We start from the raw sequence: 20,227 nt of genomic DNA on the forward strand, positions 1-20,227 counted from the left end.
AGTTATTGAATATTTAAAAGGCGCAGAGATGAAGCAATAAATGACAAAGTGAAGCTGGCACACCAGGGTATTAATAACTAATGGCCACCAACGAGTTATAGGCTTCTCATTGTAATGAAAGTGTCATTGCAAATCAGCAGTTGTCCAAGGTTATTATTATTTATAAATAATTGATGCGTGAACCACAAAGAAGTGACGTGTTTCATCCAACAACTTCTCACCCCTCGGAATGGAAACAGAGACATGGTTGTAGATGTCACCGGACTGAAAGGTCATACAGGATGTGCCTCTGGGCAGATAGACAGTATACTGGGGGTGACATCAAGCACGTTGGTGATACAATATATTGTGCTACAGTATTTGCATATTCATAAACTACCTCCTATTGCTGTCACATATCGTTACCTCTCTTGTTTGTCAATCCTTCATAGAAAATCATGCCTTATCATAGCACATACTGAAGTCTCAGACTATAAGCGTTATTTTATCATGTGGGTCAAAATAATGCCTCATATTATAGTCTATTAGCTAATGTAACCTCAAACAAACTGCTTAAGCCCATGTGGCCAACTACACTCTTAGAAAAAAGGGTTCCAAAAGGGTGCTTGGAAAGGGTTTTTACATGGAACCCAAAAGGATTCTACCTGGAACCCAAAATGGTTCTTCAATGTGTTCTCCTATGGGAACAGCCGAAGAACCCTTTAAGGTTCTAGATAGCACCATTTTTTTCTAAGAGTGTATAGGCTAGCCTACTTGTGGAAAAACTGATTCCCTCAATGTCCAAATCACATATTTGAACAAATAGCCAAAGTAGCGAAATCCTTCACTATCATTCTTCTTTCGCACTTCTTACCATCACTATTTGTGCATATTGACATATGATGTGATAATGTCGGTTTCGGTTTATTCCGCTTTTGATTGAAATCGAATATTCTCTATCGTCACATCATCCATCTCTGACCAACAATGAACCGAGAGAGGTACCACGAAACGTCATCAGCCGGCGCGTGCGCTGACGTGTTCAGGAAGTTTAAACAACAATCCTGAACGGAAGCTGCAGCATGCATCGAGAGTTATAGTATTTTGTTGCAATTAATAAAGCTGTTTTATTGTCTCGGGGATGGAGAACTGGAGCCTTGTGTCCCTTTGTGTTTTGCTCGGTCTTACAGCGAGATGGGCTGTATCCTTGAACTCTTATTCAGGTAGGAAGTGGACCATTGCTAGCTAGCTTTATGCTAATGTTGCACCTGCAGGGATCTGACAGCTCTCTGTTTCATAGTTACGTAGTTAGCTAGAAATGCTAGCTAGCTTGACATTGTAAACTTGTCAAATGTTTGATTTTGAGTGGTAAAATGCAACCGGTATTTTGGTGCAATGATTTTTGACATTAGGTTGCTAGACAGACAGAAACATGAGTCAGCTTGCTAGCTAGCCACTGTTCAGCAGCAGGACTGTAATCTCTTCCTCTGCATATTTGCTCAAGCAAGCTAGCTAGCTATTATTATTAAGCAGCATTTTCACCCATTTCTCTTATTTTCAGGGGCAGGCAAACCACCCATGTTCGGGGACTACGAAGCTCAAAGGCACTGGCAAGAAGTGACATACAATCTGCCTGTTCATGAATGGTTGGTCTATGCACCTGTCTAATAGCCTATGGGCCTGTCTTGCATCTTTGTTGTGTTTTATATTGTTTCTAAGCAATAGCTAGGATAACTCAATATTGTTTTCATCCTTCAGGTACTTCAACACTACAGACAACAACCTAAACTACTGGGGTTTGGACTACCCCCCCCTCACAGCCTACCACAGCCTTCTCTGTGCACATGTGTAAGTCTGAGGGCACACACACACAAACATTAGGATCGTGGGTTCGATTCCTGCTGAGGCCACCCGTACGAAAGTGTATGCACACAGTACTGCAAGTCGCTTTGGATAAAAGCATCTGCTAAATGGCATATATTATGGTTATTATGATTATATTACTATGTTGTGCTTTCCTGCAGGGCCATGCTGATAAACCCAGACTGGGTGGAGTTGCATGCGTCTCGAGGTCATGAAAGCTATGGACATAAGTTGTTTATGAGAGCCACAGGTAAGACTACTGACAGACAGGTTAAAGAACAGTGCACATCAAACAGCTATTGACAGACAGGTTAAAGAACAGTACACATCAAACAGCTATTGCAACCGCCTGTTGTTGTTAGTGTTGCAGTATCACTTAAATCTAATGTACACCAAATATGGTGGTATACTGATTGCTTTGTCTCTTTCTCTCTGCGTACACTTTACATAAAACGACTATAAATTATTATTTGTTTATTATGCCAACAAGAGAGACATACACACGTGACTACTGGATAGAAAGAAGTTGCTTTCTTTCTGCATATGCCTATCCCGTGTCACAATATGACAGATTATATGTCATTCATTTATCACAAGAAGAAGCACTGTATAACGTCAGAGCACAACCTCCCCTCCCCTCCCCTCCCCTCCCCTCCCCTCCCCTCTCCTCTCCTCTCCTCTCCTCTCCTCCCCTCCCTCCCTCCCCTCCCCTCCCCTCCCCTCCCCTCCCCTCTCTGCACTGACTGTTGGTTTAGGGATGAGCGTCACATAGGAGTGAGACACCAACGAAGAACATGGTCAGTCACTTGTTATTCATTTGTGGGACTGAATATATGTATCTTTGCTCAGTTCTTATTGCAGATCTGCTGATATACATTCCTGCTGTTGTTCTTTACAGTTTTTACCTCAGTGAAGGATCAAACAAAAAGAAGGTAAGGCAGAATTCAGACATTTACATTCCCTCTATTTGATGTGCTCCTAACTAAAAATAAGTGCAGTCTCAGTTTTGAGAACTAGAAGAACAAAGATACTGTATTGCATTGGCATTACCTGCCCGTCTCACTATAATGTGTTGTGTTCTCTTCTCGCCTAGGTCTGCACAGTCCTCTGTATCCTGCTCTATCCAGGCCTTATTCTAATTGACTACGGGCATTTCCAGTATCCTTTAAAAACCCAAGCTATTTCTATCACTGGATCATATTATTATTATTTCAAAATCATGACCATCTCTTGTCATCCCATGTATGTACAGTCGTGGTCAAAAGTTTTGAGAATGACACAAATATTAATTTTCACAGTCTACTGCCTCAGTTTTTATGATGGAATTTGCATATACTCCAGAATGTTATGAAGAGTGATCAGATGAATTGCAATTAATTTCAAAGTCCCTCTTTGCCATGAAAATGAACTTAATCCCCCAAAAACAATTCCACTGCATTTCAGCCCTGCCACAAAAGGAACAGCTGACATCATGTCAGTGATTCTCTCGTTAACACAGGTGAGAGTGTTGACAAGGACAAGGCTGTAGATCACTCTGTCATGCTGATTGAGCTAGAATAACATACTGGAAGCTTTAAAAGGAGGGTGGTGCTTGAAATCATTGTTCTTCCTCTGTTAACCATGGTTACCTGCAAGGAAACACGTGCCGTCATCATTGCTTTGCACAAAAAGGGCTTCACAGGCAAGGATATTGCTGCTAGTAAGATTGCACCTAAATCAACCATTTATCGGATCATCAAGAACTTCAAGGAGAGAGGTTCAATTGTTGTGAAGAAGGCTTCAGGGCGCCCAAGAAAGTCCAGCAAGCGCCAGGACCGTCTCCTAAAGTTGATTCAGCTGCGGGATCGGGGCACCACCAGTGCAGAGCTTGCTCAGGAATGGCAGCAGGCAGGTGTGAGTGCATCTGCACGCACAGTGAGGCGAAGACTTTTGGAGGATGGCCTGGTGTCAAGGAGGGCAGCGAGGAAGCCACTTCTCTCCAGGAAAAACATGAGGGACAGACTGATATTCTGCAAAAGGTACAGGGATTGGACTGCTGAGGACTGGGGTAAAGTCATTTTCTCTGATGAATCCACTTTCCGATTGTTTGGGGTATCCGGAAAAAAGCTTGTCCGGAGAAGACAAGGTGAGCGCTACCATCAGTCCTGTGTCGTGCCAACAGTAAAGCATCCTGAGACCATTCATGTGTGGGGTTGCTTCTCAGCCAAGGGAGTGGGTTCACTCAAAATTTTGCCTAAGAACACAGCCATGAATAAAGAATGGTACCAACACATCCTCCGAGAGCAACTTCTCCCAACCATCCAAGAACAGTTTGGTGACGAACAATGCCTTTTCCAGCATGATGGATCACCTTGCCATAAGGCAAAAGTGATAACTAAGTGGCTCGGGGAACAAAACATCGACATTTTGGGTCCATGGCCAGGAAACTCCCCAGACCTTAATCCCATTGAGAACTTGTGGTCAATCCTCAAGAGGCGGGTGGACAAACAAAAACCTACAAATTCTGACAAACTCCAAGCATTGATTACGCAAGAATGGGCTGCCATCAGTCAGGATGTGGCCCAGAAGTTAATTGACAGCATGCCAGGGCGGATTGCAGAGGTCTTGAAAAAGAAGGGTCAACACTGCAAATATTGACTCTTTGCATAAACTTAATGTAATTGTCAATAAAAGCCTTTGACACTTATGGAATGCTTGTAATTATACTTCAGTATACCATAGTAACATCTGACAAAAATATCCAAAAACACTGAAGCAGCAAACTTTGTGAAGACCAATACTTGTGTCATTCTCAAAACTTTTGACCACGACTGTACAGCCAGTGTGATTATAAATAATGAGATGAATCATGGTAGAACCAGTTTGATAGGGGACCTTGATTTGTATGAATGAGGCATAGCAGAGCAGCCGGTAACAGTACCATCATGACTATGCATTCTTTAACTGGGCGTCAGATACAACAGTATAAGCCTGGGGCTGGCCCTATGGGGTGTGGTGGGTCTGGGTCTGGGCTGGGACGTGCTGGGCTCTCTGGCCTTCGTCCTGGCCCTCAACTACAAACAGATGGAGCTCTACCACTCCCTGCCCTTCTTCTGCTACCTACTGGGCAAGTGTTTCAAGCAGGGCCTGGCAGGTCGAGGGTGAGTTAGCTAACTTAGACTTACACCCCTGGCTAAGGGGGTTTGTGTGTGTGGTGAGATGATATACAGTGGGGTCTGAAATTGACACCCTTGATAAAGATGTGCAAAAATGACTGTATACATTATTCAAATACTGAGCTGTATTGTATGCTGAAAACTATGGAATTTATATTATTTTATACTAAGAGAAAGAGGTTTTGTTTAACATTCATATATTTTTTTCTCAAAAAGGTAGTGGTCAAAATTAGACGCTCCTGTTTTCAATACCTTACCTTGCGAGGATAACCGCACTGAGCCTTTTTCTAAAATGTTTTATGAGCGCGAGAACCTATTGGGAGGGATCTGAGTGGCCAAAGAGCTCTATTTTGATGTCATCTGACCAATGCACCGGTTCCAATCCAAGTGTCAATGCCGTTTAGCAAACTCCAATATTTACATCTGTTGGATGACATGAAAATAGAGCTATTTGTCCACGCACACCAGTGGTGGGTTTGGCGTCTAAATGAGAATGCATGAGCAGAAAATAACCCCATACCTACTGTAACATATAGTGGTGGATCTTTGATGTTATGGGGCTATTTTGCTTCCACTGGTCCTGGGGCCCTTGTTAAGGTCAACAACATCATGAACTTTACCCAGTACCAGGATATTTTAGCCAAATATCTGGTTGCCTCTGCCATGAGGTTGAAACTTGTCCACAAGTGGATCTTCCAGCAAGACAATAACTCTAAACACACATCAAAATCCAAAAATAAATGTTTAATTGACCACAAAATCAACATTTTGCAATGGCCATCTCAGTCTCCGGACTTGAAACCCTTTGAAAACCTGCGGTTTGTTTCAAGTTTTAATGTCACATGCACAAATACAGTGAAATGCAAACTAAAAATTTAACATTGTAATAATCAATTGCAATGTATTACTAGAAAGAAACATGCGAGAAATAAGAAAAATAAATATGAAATACACAATAAAGTAAGGAAATATTTAAAATGTCAGTTCCAATACCATATTTACATGTGGAGGGATACTGAAGTGATGGAGGTAGATACAGTGCATTGGGAAAGTATTCAGATCCCTTGACTTTTTCCACGTTACGTTACAGCCTTATTCTGAAATAGATTAAATTGTTTTTTTCCCTCATCAATCTACATACAATACCCCATAATGACAAAGTATATAATGACAAATATAACATTTATATAAATACTCAGACCCTTTACTCTGTACTTTGTTGAATCACCTTTGGCAGCGATTACAGCCTTGAGTCTTCTTGGGTATGACGCTACAAGCTTGGCACACCTGTATTTGTGGAGTTTCTCCCATTCTTCACTGCAGATCCTCTCAAGCTCTGTCAGGTTGGATGGGGAGCGTCGCTGCACAGCTATTTTCAGGTCTCTCCAGAGATGTTTGATCGGGTTCAAGTCCGGGCTCTGGCTGGGCCACTCAAGGACATTCAGAGACTTGTCCCGGAGCCACTCCTGCATTGTCTTGGCAGTGTGCTTAGGGTCGTTGTCCTGTTGGAAGGTGAACCTTCGCCCCAGTCTGAGGTCCTGAGCTCTCTGGAGCAGGTTTTCATCAAGGATCTCTCTGTACTTTGCTCCGTTCATCTTTCCCTCGATCCTGACTAGTCTCCCAGTCCCTGCCGCTGAAAAACATCCCCACAGCGTGATGCTGCCACCACCATGCTTCACCGTAGGGATGGTGCCTGGTTTCCTCCAGACGTGACCCTTGGCATTCAGGCTAAAGAGTTCAATCTTGGTTTCATCAGACCAGAGAATCTTGTTTCTCATGGTCTGAGTCTTTAGGTGCCTTTTGGCAAACTCCAAGCTGGCTTTCATGTGCCTTTTACTGAGGACTGGTTTCCGTCTGGCCACTCTACCATAAAGGCCTGATTAGTGGAGTGCTGCAGAGATGGTTGTCCTTCTGGAAGGTTCTCCCATCTCCATAGAGGAACTATGTCAGAGTGACCATTTCTCATAGCAAAGGGTCTGAATACTTATGTAAATAAGGTATTTATTTCTGTTTTTCATTTAGAATAAATTTGCAAGAATTTCTAAACCTGTTTTCGCTTTGACATTATGGGGTATTGTGTGTAGATTGATGAGTAATTGTTTTTATTTAATCCATTTTAGAATAAGGCTATAACGTAACAAAATGTGGAAAAAGTCAAGGGGTCTGAATACTTTCCGAATGCACTGTATGTATAGGGGTAAGGTGACTAGGCAACAGGATATATGATAAACAGAGTAGCAGCAGCTTGTATGTGAGTGGGTGTGTAGAGTCAGTATAAATATATGTGCATATTATGTGTGAGTGAGATAATGATGGAGTGAGTGTTTGTGTGACAATGTGTGTGAGTGTGTAGGGCCCTGTGAGTGTGCATAGAGTGCAAATATTGAAATAAAAAGCCAATAAATATACAAGGTAAACTCGGTCAGTGAATTGAAGAGGGCAGTCCATAAGCGCAGATCAAGGATAACAAGGAAGGATTCTGTATGGAGGAATGGTCTAAGATCCCTCCCAAAAGCATTAAAGATCAGATTATATTATTTTCATTATTAACATTTATTTGAATCAGCACAATTATTTTTAAAGTAATACCCAGAATCCACCACTTTCTGTAGCCAGTGGACAAAACATGGAAAGTGCTATACAGACTTTTCTGACATGCAAATCAATATTTAATTTCAGAATTGGTTAAAATTAGGTTTGGTTAGGTTACAGTTAACGCTAGTCGGTTTGCAGGTCACAAAAGTCTGTATAGCCCTTCCCACAAAACATGGCCCCATAAAGTATCCTACATTTTCCCCACTCTGCCACTCTCCCAAACAGGCGAGGCAATCAGATTGGATGACTGTTGCTAGTGTCCCCGCATTTGTCTATCTAGTAACAATGTACCATGGGCATCTGGTAGCTAATGGATAGCTAGATTATATGGGCAGGGGAAGATATGTCCAGATGACATTATGGCCATGCCCAAGCTCCTCGGCTGTTCCTGTGTGTGCAACTTTATCACCACACAGCTTCTACAGCTGACCTACTGTGAAATACTTTTAGCTGATGCATGGTTTTCACAACATACATTGACTAACTTGGGATGTGGATAGTTCCACTCACAGCTGATGTGCTGAGAGAGATGTGAGATTCAGCCAATGAATACTGTTGACAATATGAATGATCATGTTTCACTGCTTTACAGTACATGTAAACGTAGCCAGTTTTGGGTATCTTAGTCAGTTTTGGGAGTTTATGTTTTGGGACAGTTTTAAAGGTTCGGTGTACTTTATCATTTGTTTCCTCATCCACCACCCACCCAGGTTGTTCCTGCTAGTGAAGATCGCTGTAACAGTCCTGGTGACCTTTGCCCTCTGCTGGTTGCCCTTCCTGTCTGACCCTGGCCAGGTCCTGCAGATGGTGCACCGCCTTTTCCCTGTGGGGCGAGGCCTCTTCGAGGTACGTACTGTGTGATTGAGAGTGACCCCCAAAAAGGTTTCAGTGTTCAAGGCAATTAGTCATACTATCAAGTCAAGTGGTTTCCCTAACATTCTTCGACGTGAGTCACCTAAAGCTTCTAGAATGTTCTGGAGACCAACAGAGTAACCCAAACCAGGTTCTCCACCCACAGCCCAATCTTGAGAGACCACACTATCTGCCAAGTCGAAATCAGTTGGTGTTAGAAAGACGAGGAGGTTTAAGGTAGTCAACAAAATGCTGCCCTCGTAGACAGGAGTGGTACGCTGCGCCCCCTGTTCTTCACAGCACAGCCTACATGCTCTTACATACACAACCTGCTACCCTCCATCAATTCCTCTGTGCTTAGCCAATTGGAAATGGATCCCCTGCAGGATCAAAGAAAACAGAGGAATAAAATGGTGAAAGGTCAGAAGATCAGGTTCGGGGGGAGGGGGGGGCATAAAGATAAATCGAACACCTTTACTGCCAGGGTCTTTTCAGCACATCATTGCGGGGCCATGTTTTAGCCATGTGATGCGTGGTTCTGTGCCAAGGGCCAACACTATGCGTGTCAGAGTGCACCCATTCGTTGTGCAAAACGTTGGCAGCTAAACTGCTGCGTCCTTGAAAAACTACTGCATCCTTGAGAAGCGAATTTACACGCGTGTATGTACACCCAGCAAGGCCATACAGGAAGAGAGGGGAGGAGAGGTGCGGAGGGGGGAAATGAAAGACAGACGGACAGCGATGGCTCACACTGGGGACATTCCTTAGAGCATCGCAACACTTCCACGCCGCCGTTGAAAGCGTGTCATGGTCGAGCTGCTGAGGTAAAGCAACACCGTTACTGGGGGGGGTTGGCAGCTCAGAGGCCAAGGCCAGCTGCTCTACTTTTTGAAGCCTGCCCTGTGCCCGCCGTGTGCTGGCACCCAAGGTGCGGTGATTTGTGAAGCAATTGAAAATTAAACAGTCAGCATTGTGCAGACTATGCCACAAGGAAACAGAATCAATAGAACATATTTTCTGATACTGTCGATCAGTGGCTCACTTTTGGATTCAGGTCCAGGAATGGTTGTTATGTCATAATATCAGGTTTCAGATGGACCTGCAAACTGTATTGTTAGGGGATCTGAAAAACCACGATCAGTCAATGGGAAATATCATTGTACTCTTGGGTAAAGTATTTATTTTTAGGGCAATGTCAGTAGAAATGTTACAAATAGGGAGGTTCAGGACCCTTCAGTAGTTCAGTAAGACATCATAGTAAGATGGAGGGATGTATTGCAGAAGGAAATAGCAAAATGGCATTATACTGTGAAAGATGGATTAATCTGTGGACTTGGGAGGGTTGGAGTTAAAATCAGAATGGCATTATACTGGGAAAGATGGGTTAATCTGTGGACTTGGGAGGGTTGGAGTTAAGATCAGAATGAATGGTGGATTGGCCACTGGGTGAAAATCTAGAACCTGCAGAAAAAGGAATTAGGAATATGTGTATAATTATTTAACTACATGCACCGTACATGTGAGCGAAAATAGCGGTAAGTAGCAGTAGAAGTATTGTTGTCCGATCAGGGTAGGGATGGTAGGGGGGAAAGTACAAATAAATAAATATAAGGGGGATTGGAAATGATGCAGACAATTAAATTGATAGAGCCCACAATCTATCTGCAATATTAAAGCTGATCTTTGTGAGGCTGGTCAGGGTGGCCGTATGGGTGGCAGTTATTTGTTTATGAAATGATACAAACATAATACACAAGGTGTGAGTGCCTCTATACCCCACGGAGCGAGGGGCTCCAGGAGAAGCCTGCCTGAACTCATTGTGAAATTGTGCACGTAAGCAGAAGCTGGACTGGGACAAGCGGACAGGGTGAGAAGGGGTGGTGGGGGGAGGAAGAAGGAGGGTAAGTTGTACATTTACCCACGGCGCAGCACTCTGTCCGTCTCTGTTTTCCTGCTTCACAAAAATGGCACCAAATGCTGCAGCCTGTGAAATTCCAAGCTGGCTTATAGGTGAGGAGTGCCGCCAACGGCACTTACCCGCATTTGCAGCCGAAACCCAGGTTCCTGTGTAGCCCTCAGCCCAGGCGGCATTGGAGGACATTCCGGTAGGGTAGTTATTTGGGGTGGGCTACAGCGGGGCCTCGACGTCGGCAGGACAGACAGCCTGCTGACTGGGCCTGTCTGTAACCTCCACACACACAGCTGTGCTCTGAGCAGCTGTAGCAAGGCCCAGTGGACCACATATAAATTCACCCTATAGAAGAGACCACACTATTACAAGACATGATTAGACTACAGTGTAATCTATGCATTGTATTTCTACGTTGTGTCATATCACAGCCAGTAGAAGCAGCAGGGGGCCTTAACATCTTAATATCTGATCTCAGAACAACTGCTAAGGCCATAAATCACATGAATCACACAGTCAGTCCTCAGTCCTCCATTTCCTGCTAGCTACCCCAAACGCAAAGACCGTCGTTAAGGCAGACATTTTGGATCTGTTTTCCAATGGTCATAACTATGCCTTGGGTGTTGTGGTTGGTGGACACTGGACAGACACTGTGACAGTGTTCTTCTGTGGGGTGGTCTGAATGTGAATGTGCCGAAGTATGCGGAAATTGTCGTAATGTGATTATCTCTGAACATTTAACCCTGTGTCCCCAAGTTTACAAATAAGTGCATAGCTTCTAGTGACATCCCATTCCCTAGCACCTGACGGGCGATTTATGAGGCTGGTAATGCTTCCCGAAGCGCTCCTGTACAAATGCACTGTGGAATGCACAGAAGGAATTCTTATTGCACTTTCAGTTGGGAAATGATCACTTGGAGCAAAAGCCACTTGTTTGCCTTCTCTTCCAAACTGAATGCTTTTTAAAGCAGCGTACTGTCATACCATATTTGTGCTTTTCTACATTTGAAACCCTTGTAATGAGTTTTGTAACTCATTTTAATGATTCACATCGATAATAAACACTTCATTAACAATAAGGAATATGATCAATCTATTGGTTCTGCATCGTTATAGGAAGTGAGCTATGAGACATATTTATTTTCTTATTAGAAAGTGTGTGTGTGTTGACAGGATAAAGTGGCCAACACATGGTGCAGCTTGAATGTCCTAATAAAGATCAAGACCATCCTGTCCACTGATACCCAGCTCTACCTCAGGTAATCCCCCTCTTTATCTCTCCATCTCACGCTCTCTCACAGAGTGAAAATAAGATTATCCCTTGAATACTGAGATACTGATCACTACCAGCTGCTATGGGCACTCTGACAACTATTGGAAATCTGCTGATGAGATTTCAGATTTGGAATGCTAACAGAAACTATTTGAACCATTTCTGTTTGAGAAACAGCAGTTAGCTAACTTCTCTGTGTTGACATGAAGTGTTATGCCAGTCAAAGCTGATTCTCCTCCAAGGTCCTTATGAATGAGAAGATGCTACAGTCAATCAGTCATAGAACCCTTCTCATGTTGTGGTGGTGCGTGCTTGAATAACCTGTGGGGCTATATTTAGGGGTGCTGTGTGCACTCTGCACAGGATGCACACCTTTCTGCCAGACTGTTAAGACCAGGGATTAACTGGGACTTCAAGGACTCTAGTGTATTAAAACAAATGAAAACACTAGAGCTTTTTGGCCATGGGTGAATATTATAATAACTATGTTTGGGGGAGGGATACCTTGCTGTAGAATGTGTCATAAAACAATGGATCACTCGTCTCCTGATCGTTACAATAGAAGTGGACTACTGGATAATGTATTAATGTATATGCATGTTACTACTACGTTTCTGTCAAGACTGTCTCACAACGTAAATAACAGGATGGATCACCTGTGGGACGTTATCTGGGAACTGTATCCCCAAATCACCATGACCCCCACCTCTGTAGCACACCCCTCTTGCCCCGTGTTGGGGGTCCAGATACCCCTCTCCCCAGGGGCCCTTTAGGCCTGATACAGCTGCCCTACCGTACCTCCCTGGCCCCCCTCCCTTCCTGTGTCTCTATCCTCTGTGAGTGACAATTGAAGGGTTAAACTAATGCTGGGTTGCCCTAAGCGAAGCCAGTATTTGGTACATTTCCCACATAGCTGGGGTCTTATGGTTTGACCAGGCTGGGTTAAAACAAGCCTGCAGTAGAGCAGCCGCACGGTTCAGTTTAACCCCGAAGGTTAGGTTTCAGGGCTGGGCCCTTCACTGTTTAGACAGATTGATCATAGTCTTGTTGATAGATTACATCATTCTTCTGTTATTGTTTTGTTTTCAGTTTGACCGCCACTCTCCTGGCTATCCTACCTTCATCTATAAAACTGTTGATGAAACCTACATTCTGGCAGTTAAAACTTGCCTTGGTAAGTGACTATTTTTGTACTTTTTACTGATGTTTGATTACAGAGAATGGTGTAATGCTAACCTGTGTAAACTGTCATTTCAGGTCAACTCCTCTCTGGCATTCTTCCTTTTCTCCTTCCAAGTCCACGAGAAATCAATCCTCCTGCCTGCCTTGTGAGTAGAGGGGAGGAGTAGGGGTGTGTGTTCGCATGCGTGTGTGCCTTCCTGGCTGCATGCGGTTCATAATCATTTAACTCACCGACTGCAGTGCAGTATGTAAAAAGCAACAGGCAGCTGTAATCGCTAGGCTATCAAGGTTTTACTGAGCGGTGGGATTTGGTTACAAATTTTGCTGATCTAATCATCTAGATTAGGCTGATTTGTTGCTTTATTAACTATTGAGTTATATCTCCCACCTGTCTGTCCCTGAATCAGTCAGTAATGCATGTCCAGGGATTAGGGAGGAACACCGGGCTGTGGAGAAGAGGAGGAGGACATTGTTTGTGGTGGATCAATTATTGGGGCTATAGGAATGGGTGTAACTGGACACGCAAACAGGAGTTGGAACCGATTCAGGGAACATAACTGTATTTTATTTATTTTAAATTTTTTTGGGAACAGAATCAGAACGAAAGTGATCTATACTGTTCTGGAACAGAACCGTTATTTTAAAAGTATGGGAACCTGTTAATAACGTTATTTTATGTTGCGGGCATTTTGTTGGGGTCCCACAACAAGGCGCCTATGCAAAGCCCTCACACACAAGCTTGTTAGCTAGCTCTGGTCCAACTTTAAGCCAACTCTCGGAAGTCCATAGACATTCAAAGTTCCTCTGTAGAATCTGCTACTCCGTAGGTATAATTCTGAGAGCATAATTCAGATAATGCATGTCATAAAAAGATGCCCAGCGCTTCAAGCCAAGCCTCCTCCTCCACCCTCTCTCGGTCTCTCCCTACCCGCAAAATTTCATTCGCATATCGCGCCCTACACTTGTCTGTCCATCGCACATGTAAACAGCTATAGCCTAGGCAGCCGATAGCGCCCATGCACTATCGGCTGCCTAGGCTAAAACAACTATAGCTTGCCCGCTCCATAGCAAGCTGCTCTATTCGCAGTGCTTGGTGAAGTAATTGAATGTTGAGCTAATGTTTAAAAAAAAGAAAAGATTTCAGGTTTAAAAAGGAACAGAAAGGAACGATATAAAACTGTACTTTTTTTGTGTTCGAACCGGTCCAGAACTTTATTTTGGAACAGTGGAACGAAACAGAAAAAATAATGGTTCTGTTCAGAACTAAACGATTAGATTTTTTGGGGTTCAATCCCCTGTACTACTGTAATTAGAAGCTCTGGGAGCGATGGGCACCCTATTCCCTATATAGTGCACTACTTTTGACCAGGGCCCATATTGTTTGTTGTTAAATAAAGTGTGTATAACTTAAGTGTGTGTAACCCTTTCTCCTCTAATACTTTGTGTCTGCCTCCAGGCCAGTCTGCCTGCTACTGAATGACCTCCCTCTGCCAGCCATCTGGTTTCTACAGGCTTCCACCTTCAGGTAGGAAGCTACAGTAGGGGAAACTATAGTGGACCAATAACAACAGACCAGGTTAAAGGTCATAGGAGAGACCGTTCGATAAAAAGTACAATCTTGTACATTAAATGTAACTTGTAAAAATCGCTGTTAGCAAAATCCTCAAAAAGTATAGGATGCTTTGTCAGATGAATTTTTTTGTGTTGATATTCTTTGGAGGATTTTATTTGTGAAGAGTCAGAGAGGAGATGAAGCTGACTACTAAGTTAGTACTACTAACTTTCACCCCAGCTGTCGTTAAATTCTTCCGGCAGTACTAATTGTTGTGTGTGTGGTTTAGTGTAGGGATATCTGTGGATTACACTGCATAGTCAACATACCTCTTCTCTAAGCATGTTTTGGGACAGCAGGGCATTCTATGGGCCTCTAGAACTGTCTAACTGGCATGGCTCGCATTGTGCATCTCCACTCCACCCATTGTTGAAGACATACACTACATGACCAAAAGTATGTGGACGCCTGCTCGTCATTCCAAAGTCATTAATATGGAGTTTGTCCCCTCTGCTGCTAAAACAGCCTCCACTCTTCTGGGAAGGCTTTCCACTAGATGTTGGAATATTGCAGCAGGGACTTGCTTCCATCCAGCCACAAATGCATTAGTGAGGTCAGGCGATTAGGCCTGGCTCGCAGTCGGCGTTCCAATTCATCCCAAAGGTGTTCGATGGGGTTGAGGTCCGGGCTCTGTGCAAGCAGGTCAAGTTTTTCCACACCGATCTCGACATACCATATCTGTATGGACCTCGCTTTGTGCACGGGGGAATTGTCATGCTGAAACAGGAAAGGGCCTTCCCCAAACTGTTGCCACAAAGTTGGAAGCACAGAATCGTCTAGAATGTTATTGTATACTGTAGCGTTAAGATTTCCCTTCACTGGAACTAAGGTGCCTAGCCCGAACCATGAAAGACAGCCCCAGGCCATTATTCCTCCTCCACCAAACTTTACAGTTAGCACTATGCATTGGGGCAGATAGCTTTCTCCTGGCATCCGCCAAACCCAGATTCGTCCGCCGGCCTACCAGATGGTGAAGCGTGATTCGTCACTCCAGAGTCCAATGGCGGAGAGCTTCACACCACTCCAGTCAACGCTTGCCATTGCGCATGATCTTAGGCTTGTGTGTGGCTGTTTGGCCATGGAAACCCATTTCATGAAGCTCCCGACGAACAGTTATTGTGCTGACGTTGCTTCCAGAGGCAGTTTGGAACTCGGTAGTGAGTGTTGTAACCGAGGACAGACAATTTTTACACGCTTCAGCACTGGGCGGTCCTGTTCTATGAGCTTGTGTGGCCTACCACTTTGCGGCTGAGCCTGTTGCTCCTAGACATTTCCACTTCACAATAACAGCACTTACAGTTGACCGGGAGAAATTTGATAAACTGACTTGTTGGAAAGGTGGCATCCTATGACGGTGCCACGTTGAAAGTCACTGAGATCTTTAGTAAGGTCATTCTACTGCCTATGTTTGTTTGTCTATGGAGATTGCATGGCTGTGTGCTCGATTTTATACCCGTCAGCAACGGTGTGGCTGAAATAGCCGAATCCACTAATTTGAAGGGGTGTCCACATACTTTTGTATGTATAGTGTACATCTTTTGTTTGGGTAAATTGAAGACATGATTGCATAATTTAGTCAAATGGTTGCTTAAGCACAGTTATTGTAAGAGCATCTGAATGTATTTTTAAAAAATGTTATAGGTATTTTGCCAATGGATGGGGTTTTGTTGGATTTAAGTAGGCCCTACTAAGGCTGTGTTTGAGGCTACATTGTTCTTGTATTCTTTCCCTCTGCAGCATGCTGCCGTTGTTTCTGAAGGATGGTTTGTTGGTGCCGTACGTCGTCACCTCCCTGGCCTTCCTGTTCTTCTCTGTCTACCTGCTCTCGGCCCTGGAGCACTGCTCAGAGGACAAGCTACGTCTGGGGCCCTACCGCCGCCTCCTCCTCATCTGCATGCGCCGCATGGACCTCGGCAGAGTCACCAAGTGGAAAGTAAGTGTGGCCTAGTGGTGTGAACAAATACCCTTTCACATTGCACTACCCCATATGCCTGTCATCATTCATTCATAGCAAGAAATGTATCAGATTGCAAAGCAAACTCTTTATCTGGATAGTCCATCTGTAGATGCTCTACATACTATCAGTAACATTTCATCTATCTACTAACCACAGCCTTTATCCTAACCTTAACCCATAAACAGAGTCCAGATTTTCCATCTTCATACTATCCAAATAAAGTGTGACCCAGATTGTTTTACCAGGCAGATAGTTGCAATGTTGTCTGTCTGTTCTAGTAGTGGGTAGGGCAGGGGTGCTCCAATATTTTCTTTACCTTACTCAAGTTAGTAGGGAGATGAGCCGATTTTAGATTTTATTTGACAATTTGAAATACAAAAAAAAAGCCACACCAGGCAAAAAATACATGTACCAAAATGACAGAGGATTATATACACAAAAAGACTAAACATTGTGGTCCTCTATTAACTGGTGATCAGAAGCTTGTTGTCACAGTAATTTCATAGCAGCCTGTTTCTATGGCTGGTGTTTTTTTTATTTTTTTATTTTTTTTATTTCACCTTTATTTAACCAGGTAAGCCAGTTGAGAACAGGTTCTCATTTACAACTGCGACCTGGCCAAGACAAAGCAAAGTAGTGCAACAAAAACAACACAGAGTTACATATGGGGTAAAAAAAAAAACATAAAGTCAGAAATACAACAGAAAAATATATATACAGTGTGTGCAAATGTAGCAAGTTATGGAGGTAAGGCAATAAATAGGCTATAGTGCAGAATAATTACAATAGTATTAACACTGGAATGCTAGATGTGCAAGAGATTATGTGCAAATAGAGATACTGGGGTGCAAAAGAGCAAATTAAATAACAATATAGGGATGAGGTAGTTGGGTGGGCTAATTTCAGATGGGCTGTGTACAGGTGCAGTGATCGGTAAGGTGCTCTGACAACTGATGCTTAAAGTTATTGAGGGAGATAAGAGTCTCCAGCTTCAGAGATTTTTTGCAATTCGTTCCAGTCATTGGCAGCAGAGAACTGGAAGGAATGGCGGCCAAAGGAGGTGTTGGCTTTGGGAATGACCAGTGAGATATACCTGCTGGAGCGCAGACTACGGGTGGGTGCTGCTATGGTGACCAATGAGCTAAGATAAGGCGGGGATTTGCCTAGCAGTGATTTATAGATGGCCTGGAGCCAGTGGGTTTGACGACGAACATGTAGTGAGGACCAGCCAACAAGAGCGTACAGGTCACAGTGGTGGGTAGTGTATGGGGCTTTGGAGACAAAACGGATGGCACTGTGATAGACTACATCCAATTTGCTGAGTAGAGTGTTGGAGGCTATTTTATAAATGACATCGCCGAAGTCAAGGATCGGTAGGATAGTCAGTTTTACGAGGGCATGTTTGGCAGCATGAGTGAAGGAGGCTTTGTTGCGAAATAGGAAGCCGATTCTAGATTTAACTTTGGATTGGAGATTCTTTATGTGAGTCTGGAAGTTGAGTTTACAGTCTAACCAGACACCTAGATATTTGTAGTTGTCCACATACTCTAGGTCAGACCCGTCGAGAGTGGTGATTCTAGTCGGGTGGGCGGGTGCTAGCAGCGTTCGATTGAAAAGCATGCATTTAGTTTTACTAGTGTTTAAGAGCAGTTGAAGGCTACTGAAGGATTGTTGTATGGCATTGAAGCTCGTTTGGAGGTTTGTTAACACAGTGTCCAATGAAGGGCCAGATGTATACAAAATGGTGTCGTCTGCGTAGAGGTGGATCTGAGAGTCACCAGCAGCAAGAGCGACATCATTGATATACACGGAGAAAAGTGTCGGCCCAAGAATTGAACCCTGTGGCACCCCCATAGAGACTGCCATAGGTCCAGACAACAGGCCCTCCGATTTGACACACTGAACTCTATCTGAGAAGTAGTTGGTGAACCAGGCGAGGCAGTCATTTGAGAAACCAAGGCTATTTAGTCTGCCAATAAGAATGCGGTGGTTGACAGAGTCGAAAGCCTTGGCCAGGTCGATGAAGACGGCTGCACAGTACTGTCTATTATCAATCGCGGTTATAATATCGTTTAGGACCTTGAGCGTGGCTGTTTCCTAATAGTCTTAGGTGGTAGCTACATACTTGAGCACAGCAGCTCTAACCCTAACCTGAATGGCATCAGCGTGAGAAGATATACATCTCCAACTGTATAAATAAAGATAATGCCACTGTACTGTAAGCCGTTTAGGCTGCCTGGGATGGGAAAGAGGATACCTAGTCATTTGCACAACTGAATGCATTCAACTGAAATGTGCGCTCAGGGAGCAGTTGTTGTTGGGGCCTTGCTCAAGGGCAGAACGGCAGATTTTTCTCTGGGATTCGAACCAGTGACCTTTCGGTTAATGGCCCAACACTTAACCGCTAAGCTACCTGCCGGATGAAAGCCACTGCCAGGCCCCAAGTATTATTTATCACTTATTTAAGTTACAGGCATCTCTGAAGTGCCTGCCTGGCCCTGGCCAACTCTGCTGCTGCACCATCCCCTCCTTTAGAGACAGATGGGAGGGGGGGGAAGCATCCCAAATGGCACCATATTCCCTATATAGTGCACTACTTATGGCAAGAGGACTCTGGTCAAATGTAGTGCACTATATAGGGAATAGGATGGGCCATTGGGATGGGTGCCATTTGGGATTGGGACATAGCCAGAGACACCGCCACCAGACGGAGCTGTGCGAGATCAGAAGGTGTCTTTTTATAGAGTCATTAACAGAGGTTTGCTTAGACATATTTATTTATACAAGAGGCGTAAATAAGGATGCCCAGTGATGGGTCTAGGGTTTCATGGGGTTGGTCTCATACGGAGGTGCTTACCGCCACCTACCCTCACTGATCCCTGGGTCCCAAATAGACATGTTGATCCTTCTACCAACACTCTGTTTGCCTTTCCGTTCGGGACACACCGGACTGGGCTAAAATAAACATCAGCTTGTGATGAGGGATGGTCATGTGATGTCTAAAAAATTGTGTTTTCGTCTTGTCTAGTTTGAGTAGTTATGACTAGGGCCCAGGAAATACTTGTTTATTTAATTAATAAAGCCCATCTAAATAGATAATTGATCAATTTGAATCCCTTGTCAAGTTCACTTTCTGATTAGACTGGAATTGAAATCGAAATTTGAGGCCCACTACTGGGCTGTGAGAGGGCCTTGGCTCTTGGCTTATATCCTGTGATGGCTTAACTCCCTTGAAAAAGAAGGAACTGAACTCTCTCTCAATCTCTCCTGCAGTTCTATTGTTCCATCATGGCCATGGCTGGTTTGAGCTTGATGAGCGTGGTGCTGGCCCCTCCGGCCCAGCTGCCTGATTTGTTTCCACTCCTGGTGTCTGTGTTCTCATACCACCACTTCCTGGGCCTCTTCCTCTACTTCAACATTGTCCAGATTGCCGAGCCGCCACCACCTGGGAGGAAGAACCAGAAGAAAAGTAACTGAGTAATTATAAGGGAGGAAGAACCAGAACTGAGTAGTCATTAGGGTGGAAAAATCTGAAGAACTGTGTAGTCGCCACCCAGCTGAAAGAGAGAACTTACTAAGCACAGTGCTTCAGTCAATGAGCGCCATAGACCAATAAGGCTCATGAACCAACTACCAGACTAAGGCCAATCATTTAGAATCTTTATTTTCTAGAGAGAACCCTCCTGTCAACATGAATGGTTGCTGTTTTGTCAGTGCCTAATTATGTACATCAAGCTTAGAATTCATTTTTTTTACTTGACTGTTCAATATTTTCAAATGTTTGTATCATCATTACAATTATTTTGTACCAATTGAGTATTTGTCTTGAAAAATAAAATCACCTCATGAA

General features: G+C 43.8%; 1 protein-coding gene across 1 annotated transcript; it reads left to right on the forward strand.

The window, feature by feature from the left end:
* Positions 1 to 1,023: 1,023 nt before the first annotated feature.
* Positions 1,024 to 20,227, forward strand: alg6 (ALG6 alpha-1,3-glucosyltransferase). Its single transcript, XM_041840073.1, has 14 exons — positions 1,024 to 1,202; positions 1,541 to 1,625; positions 1,738 to 1,827; positions 2,004 to 2,092; positions 2,692 to 2,774; positions 2,936 to 3,000; positions 4,797 to 4,982; positions 8,303 to 8,438; positions 11,527 to 11,612; positions 12,716 to 12,800; positions 12,884 to 12,954; positions 14,265 to 14,333; positions 16,158 to 16,353; positions 19,651 to 20,227. Exons 1-14 carry the CDS (start codon positions 1,121 to 1,123, stop codon positions 19,852 to 19,854), a joined length of 1,527 nt encoding a protein of 508 aa, XP_041696007.1. The 5' UTR covers positions 1,024 to 1,120; the 3' UTR covers positions 19,855 to 20,227.

Source organism: Coregonus clupeaformis, chromosome 20, assembly GCF_020615455.1.
Source record: "Coregonus clupeaformis isolate EN_2021a chromosome 20, ASM2061545v1, whole genome shotgun sequence".
Taxonomy (NCBI): domain Eukaryota; kingdom Metazoa; phylum Chordata; class Actinopteri; order Salmoniformes; family Salmonidae; genus Coregonus; species Coregonus clupeaformis.

Coding starts and splice junctions, on each gene's coding strand:
- alg6 (XM_041840073.1), top strand. CDS start 1,121: ATGGAGAACTGGAGCCTTGTGTCCCTTTGTGTTTTGCTCGGTCTTACA. Junction 1,626..1,737: donor AATCTGCCTGTTCATGAATG/GTTGGTCTATGC, acceptor TTCATCCTTCAG/GTACTTCAACACTACAGACA. Junction 4,983..8,302: donor CAGGGCCTGGCAGGTCGAGG/GTGAGTTAGCTA, acceptor CCACCCACCCAG/GTTGTTCCTGCTAGTGAAGA.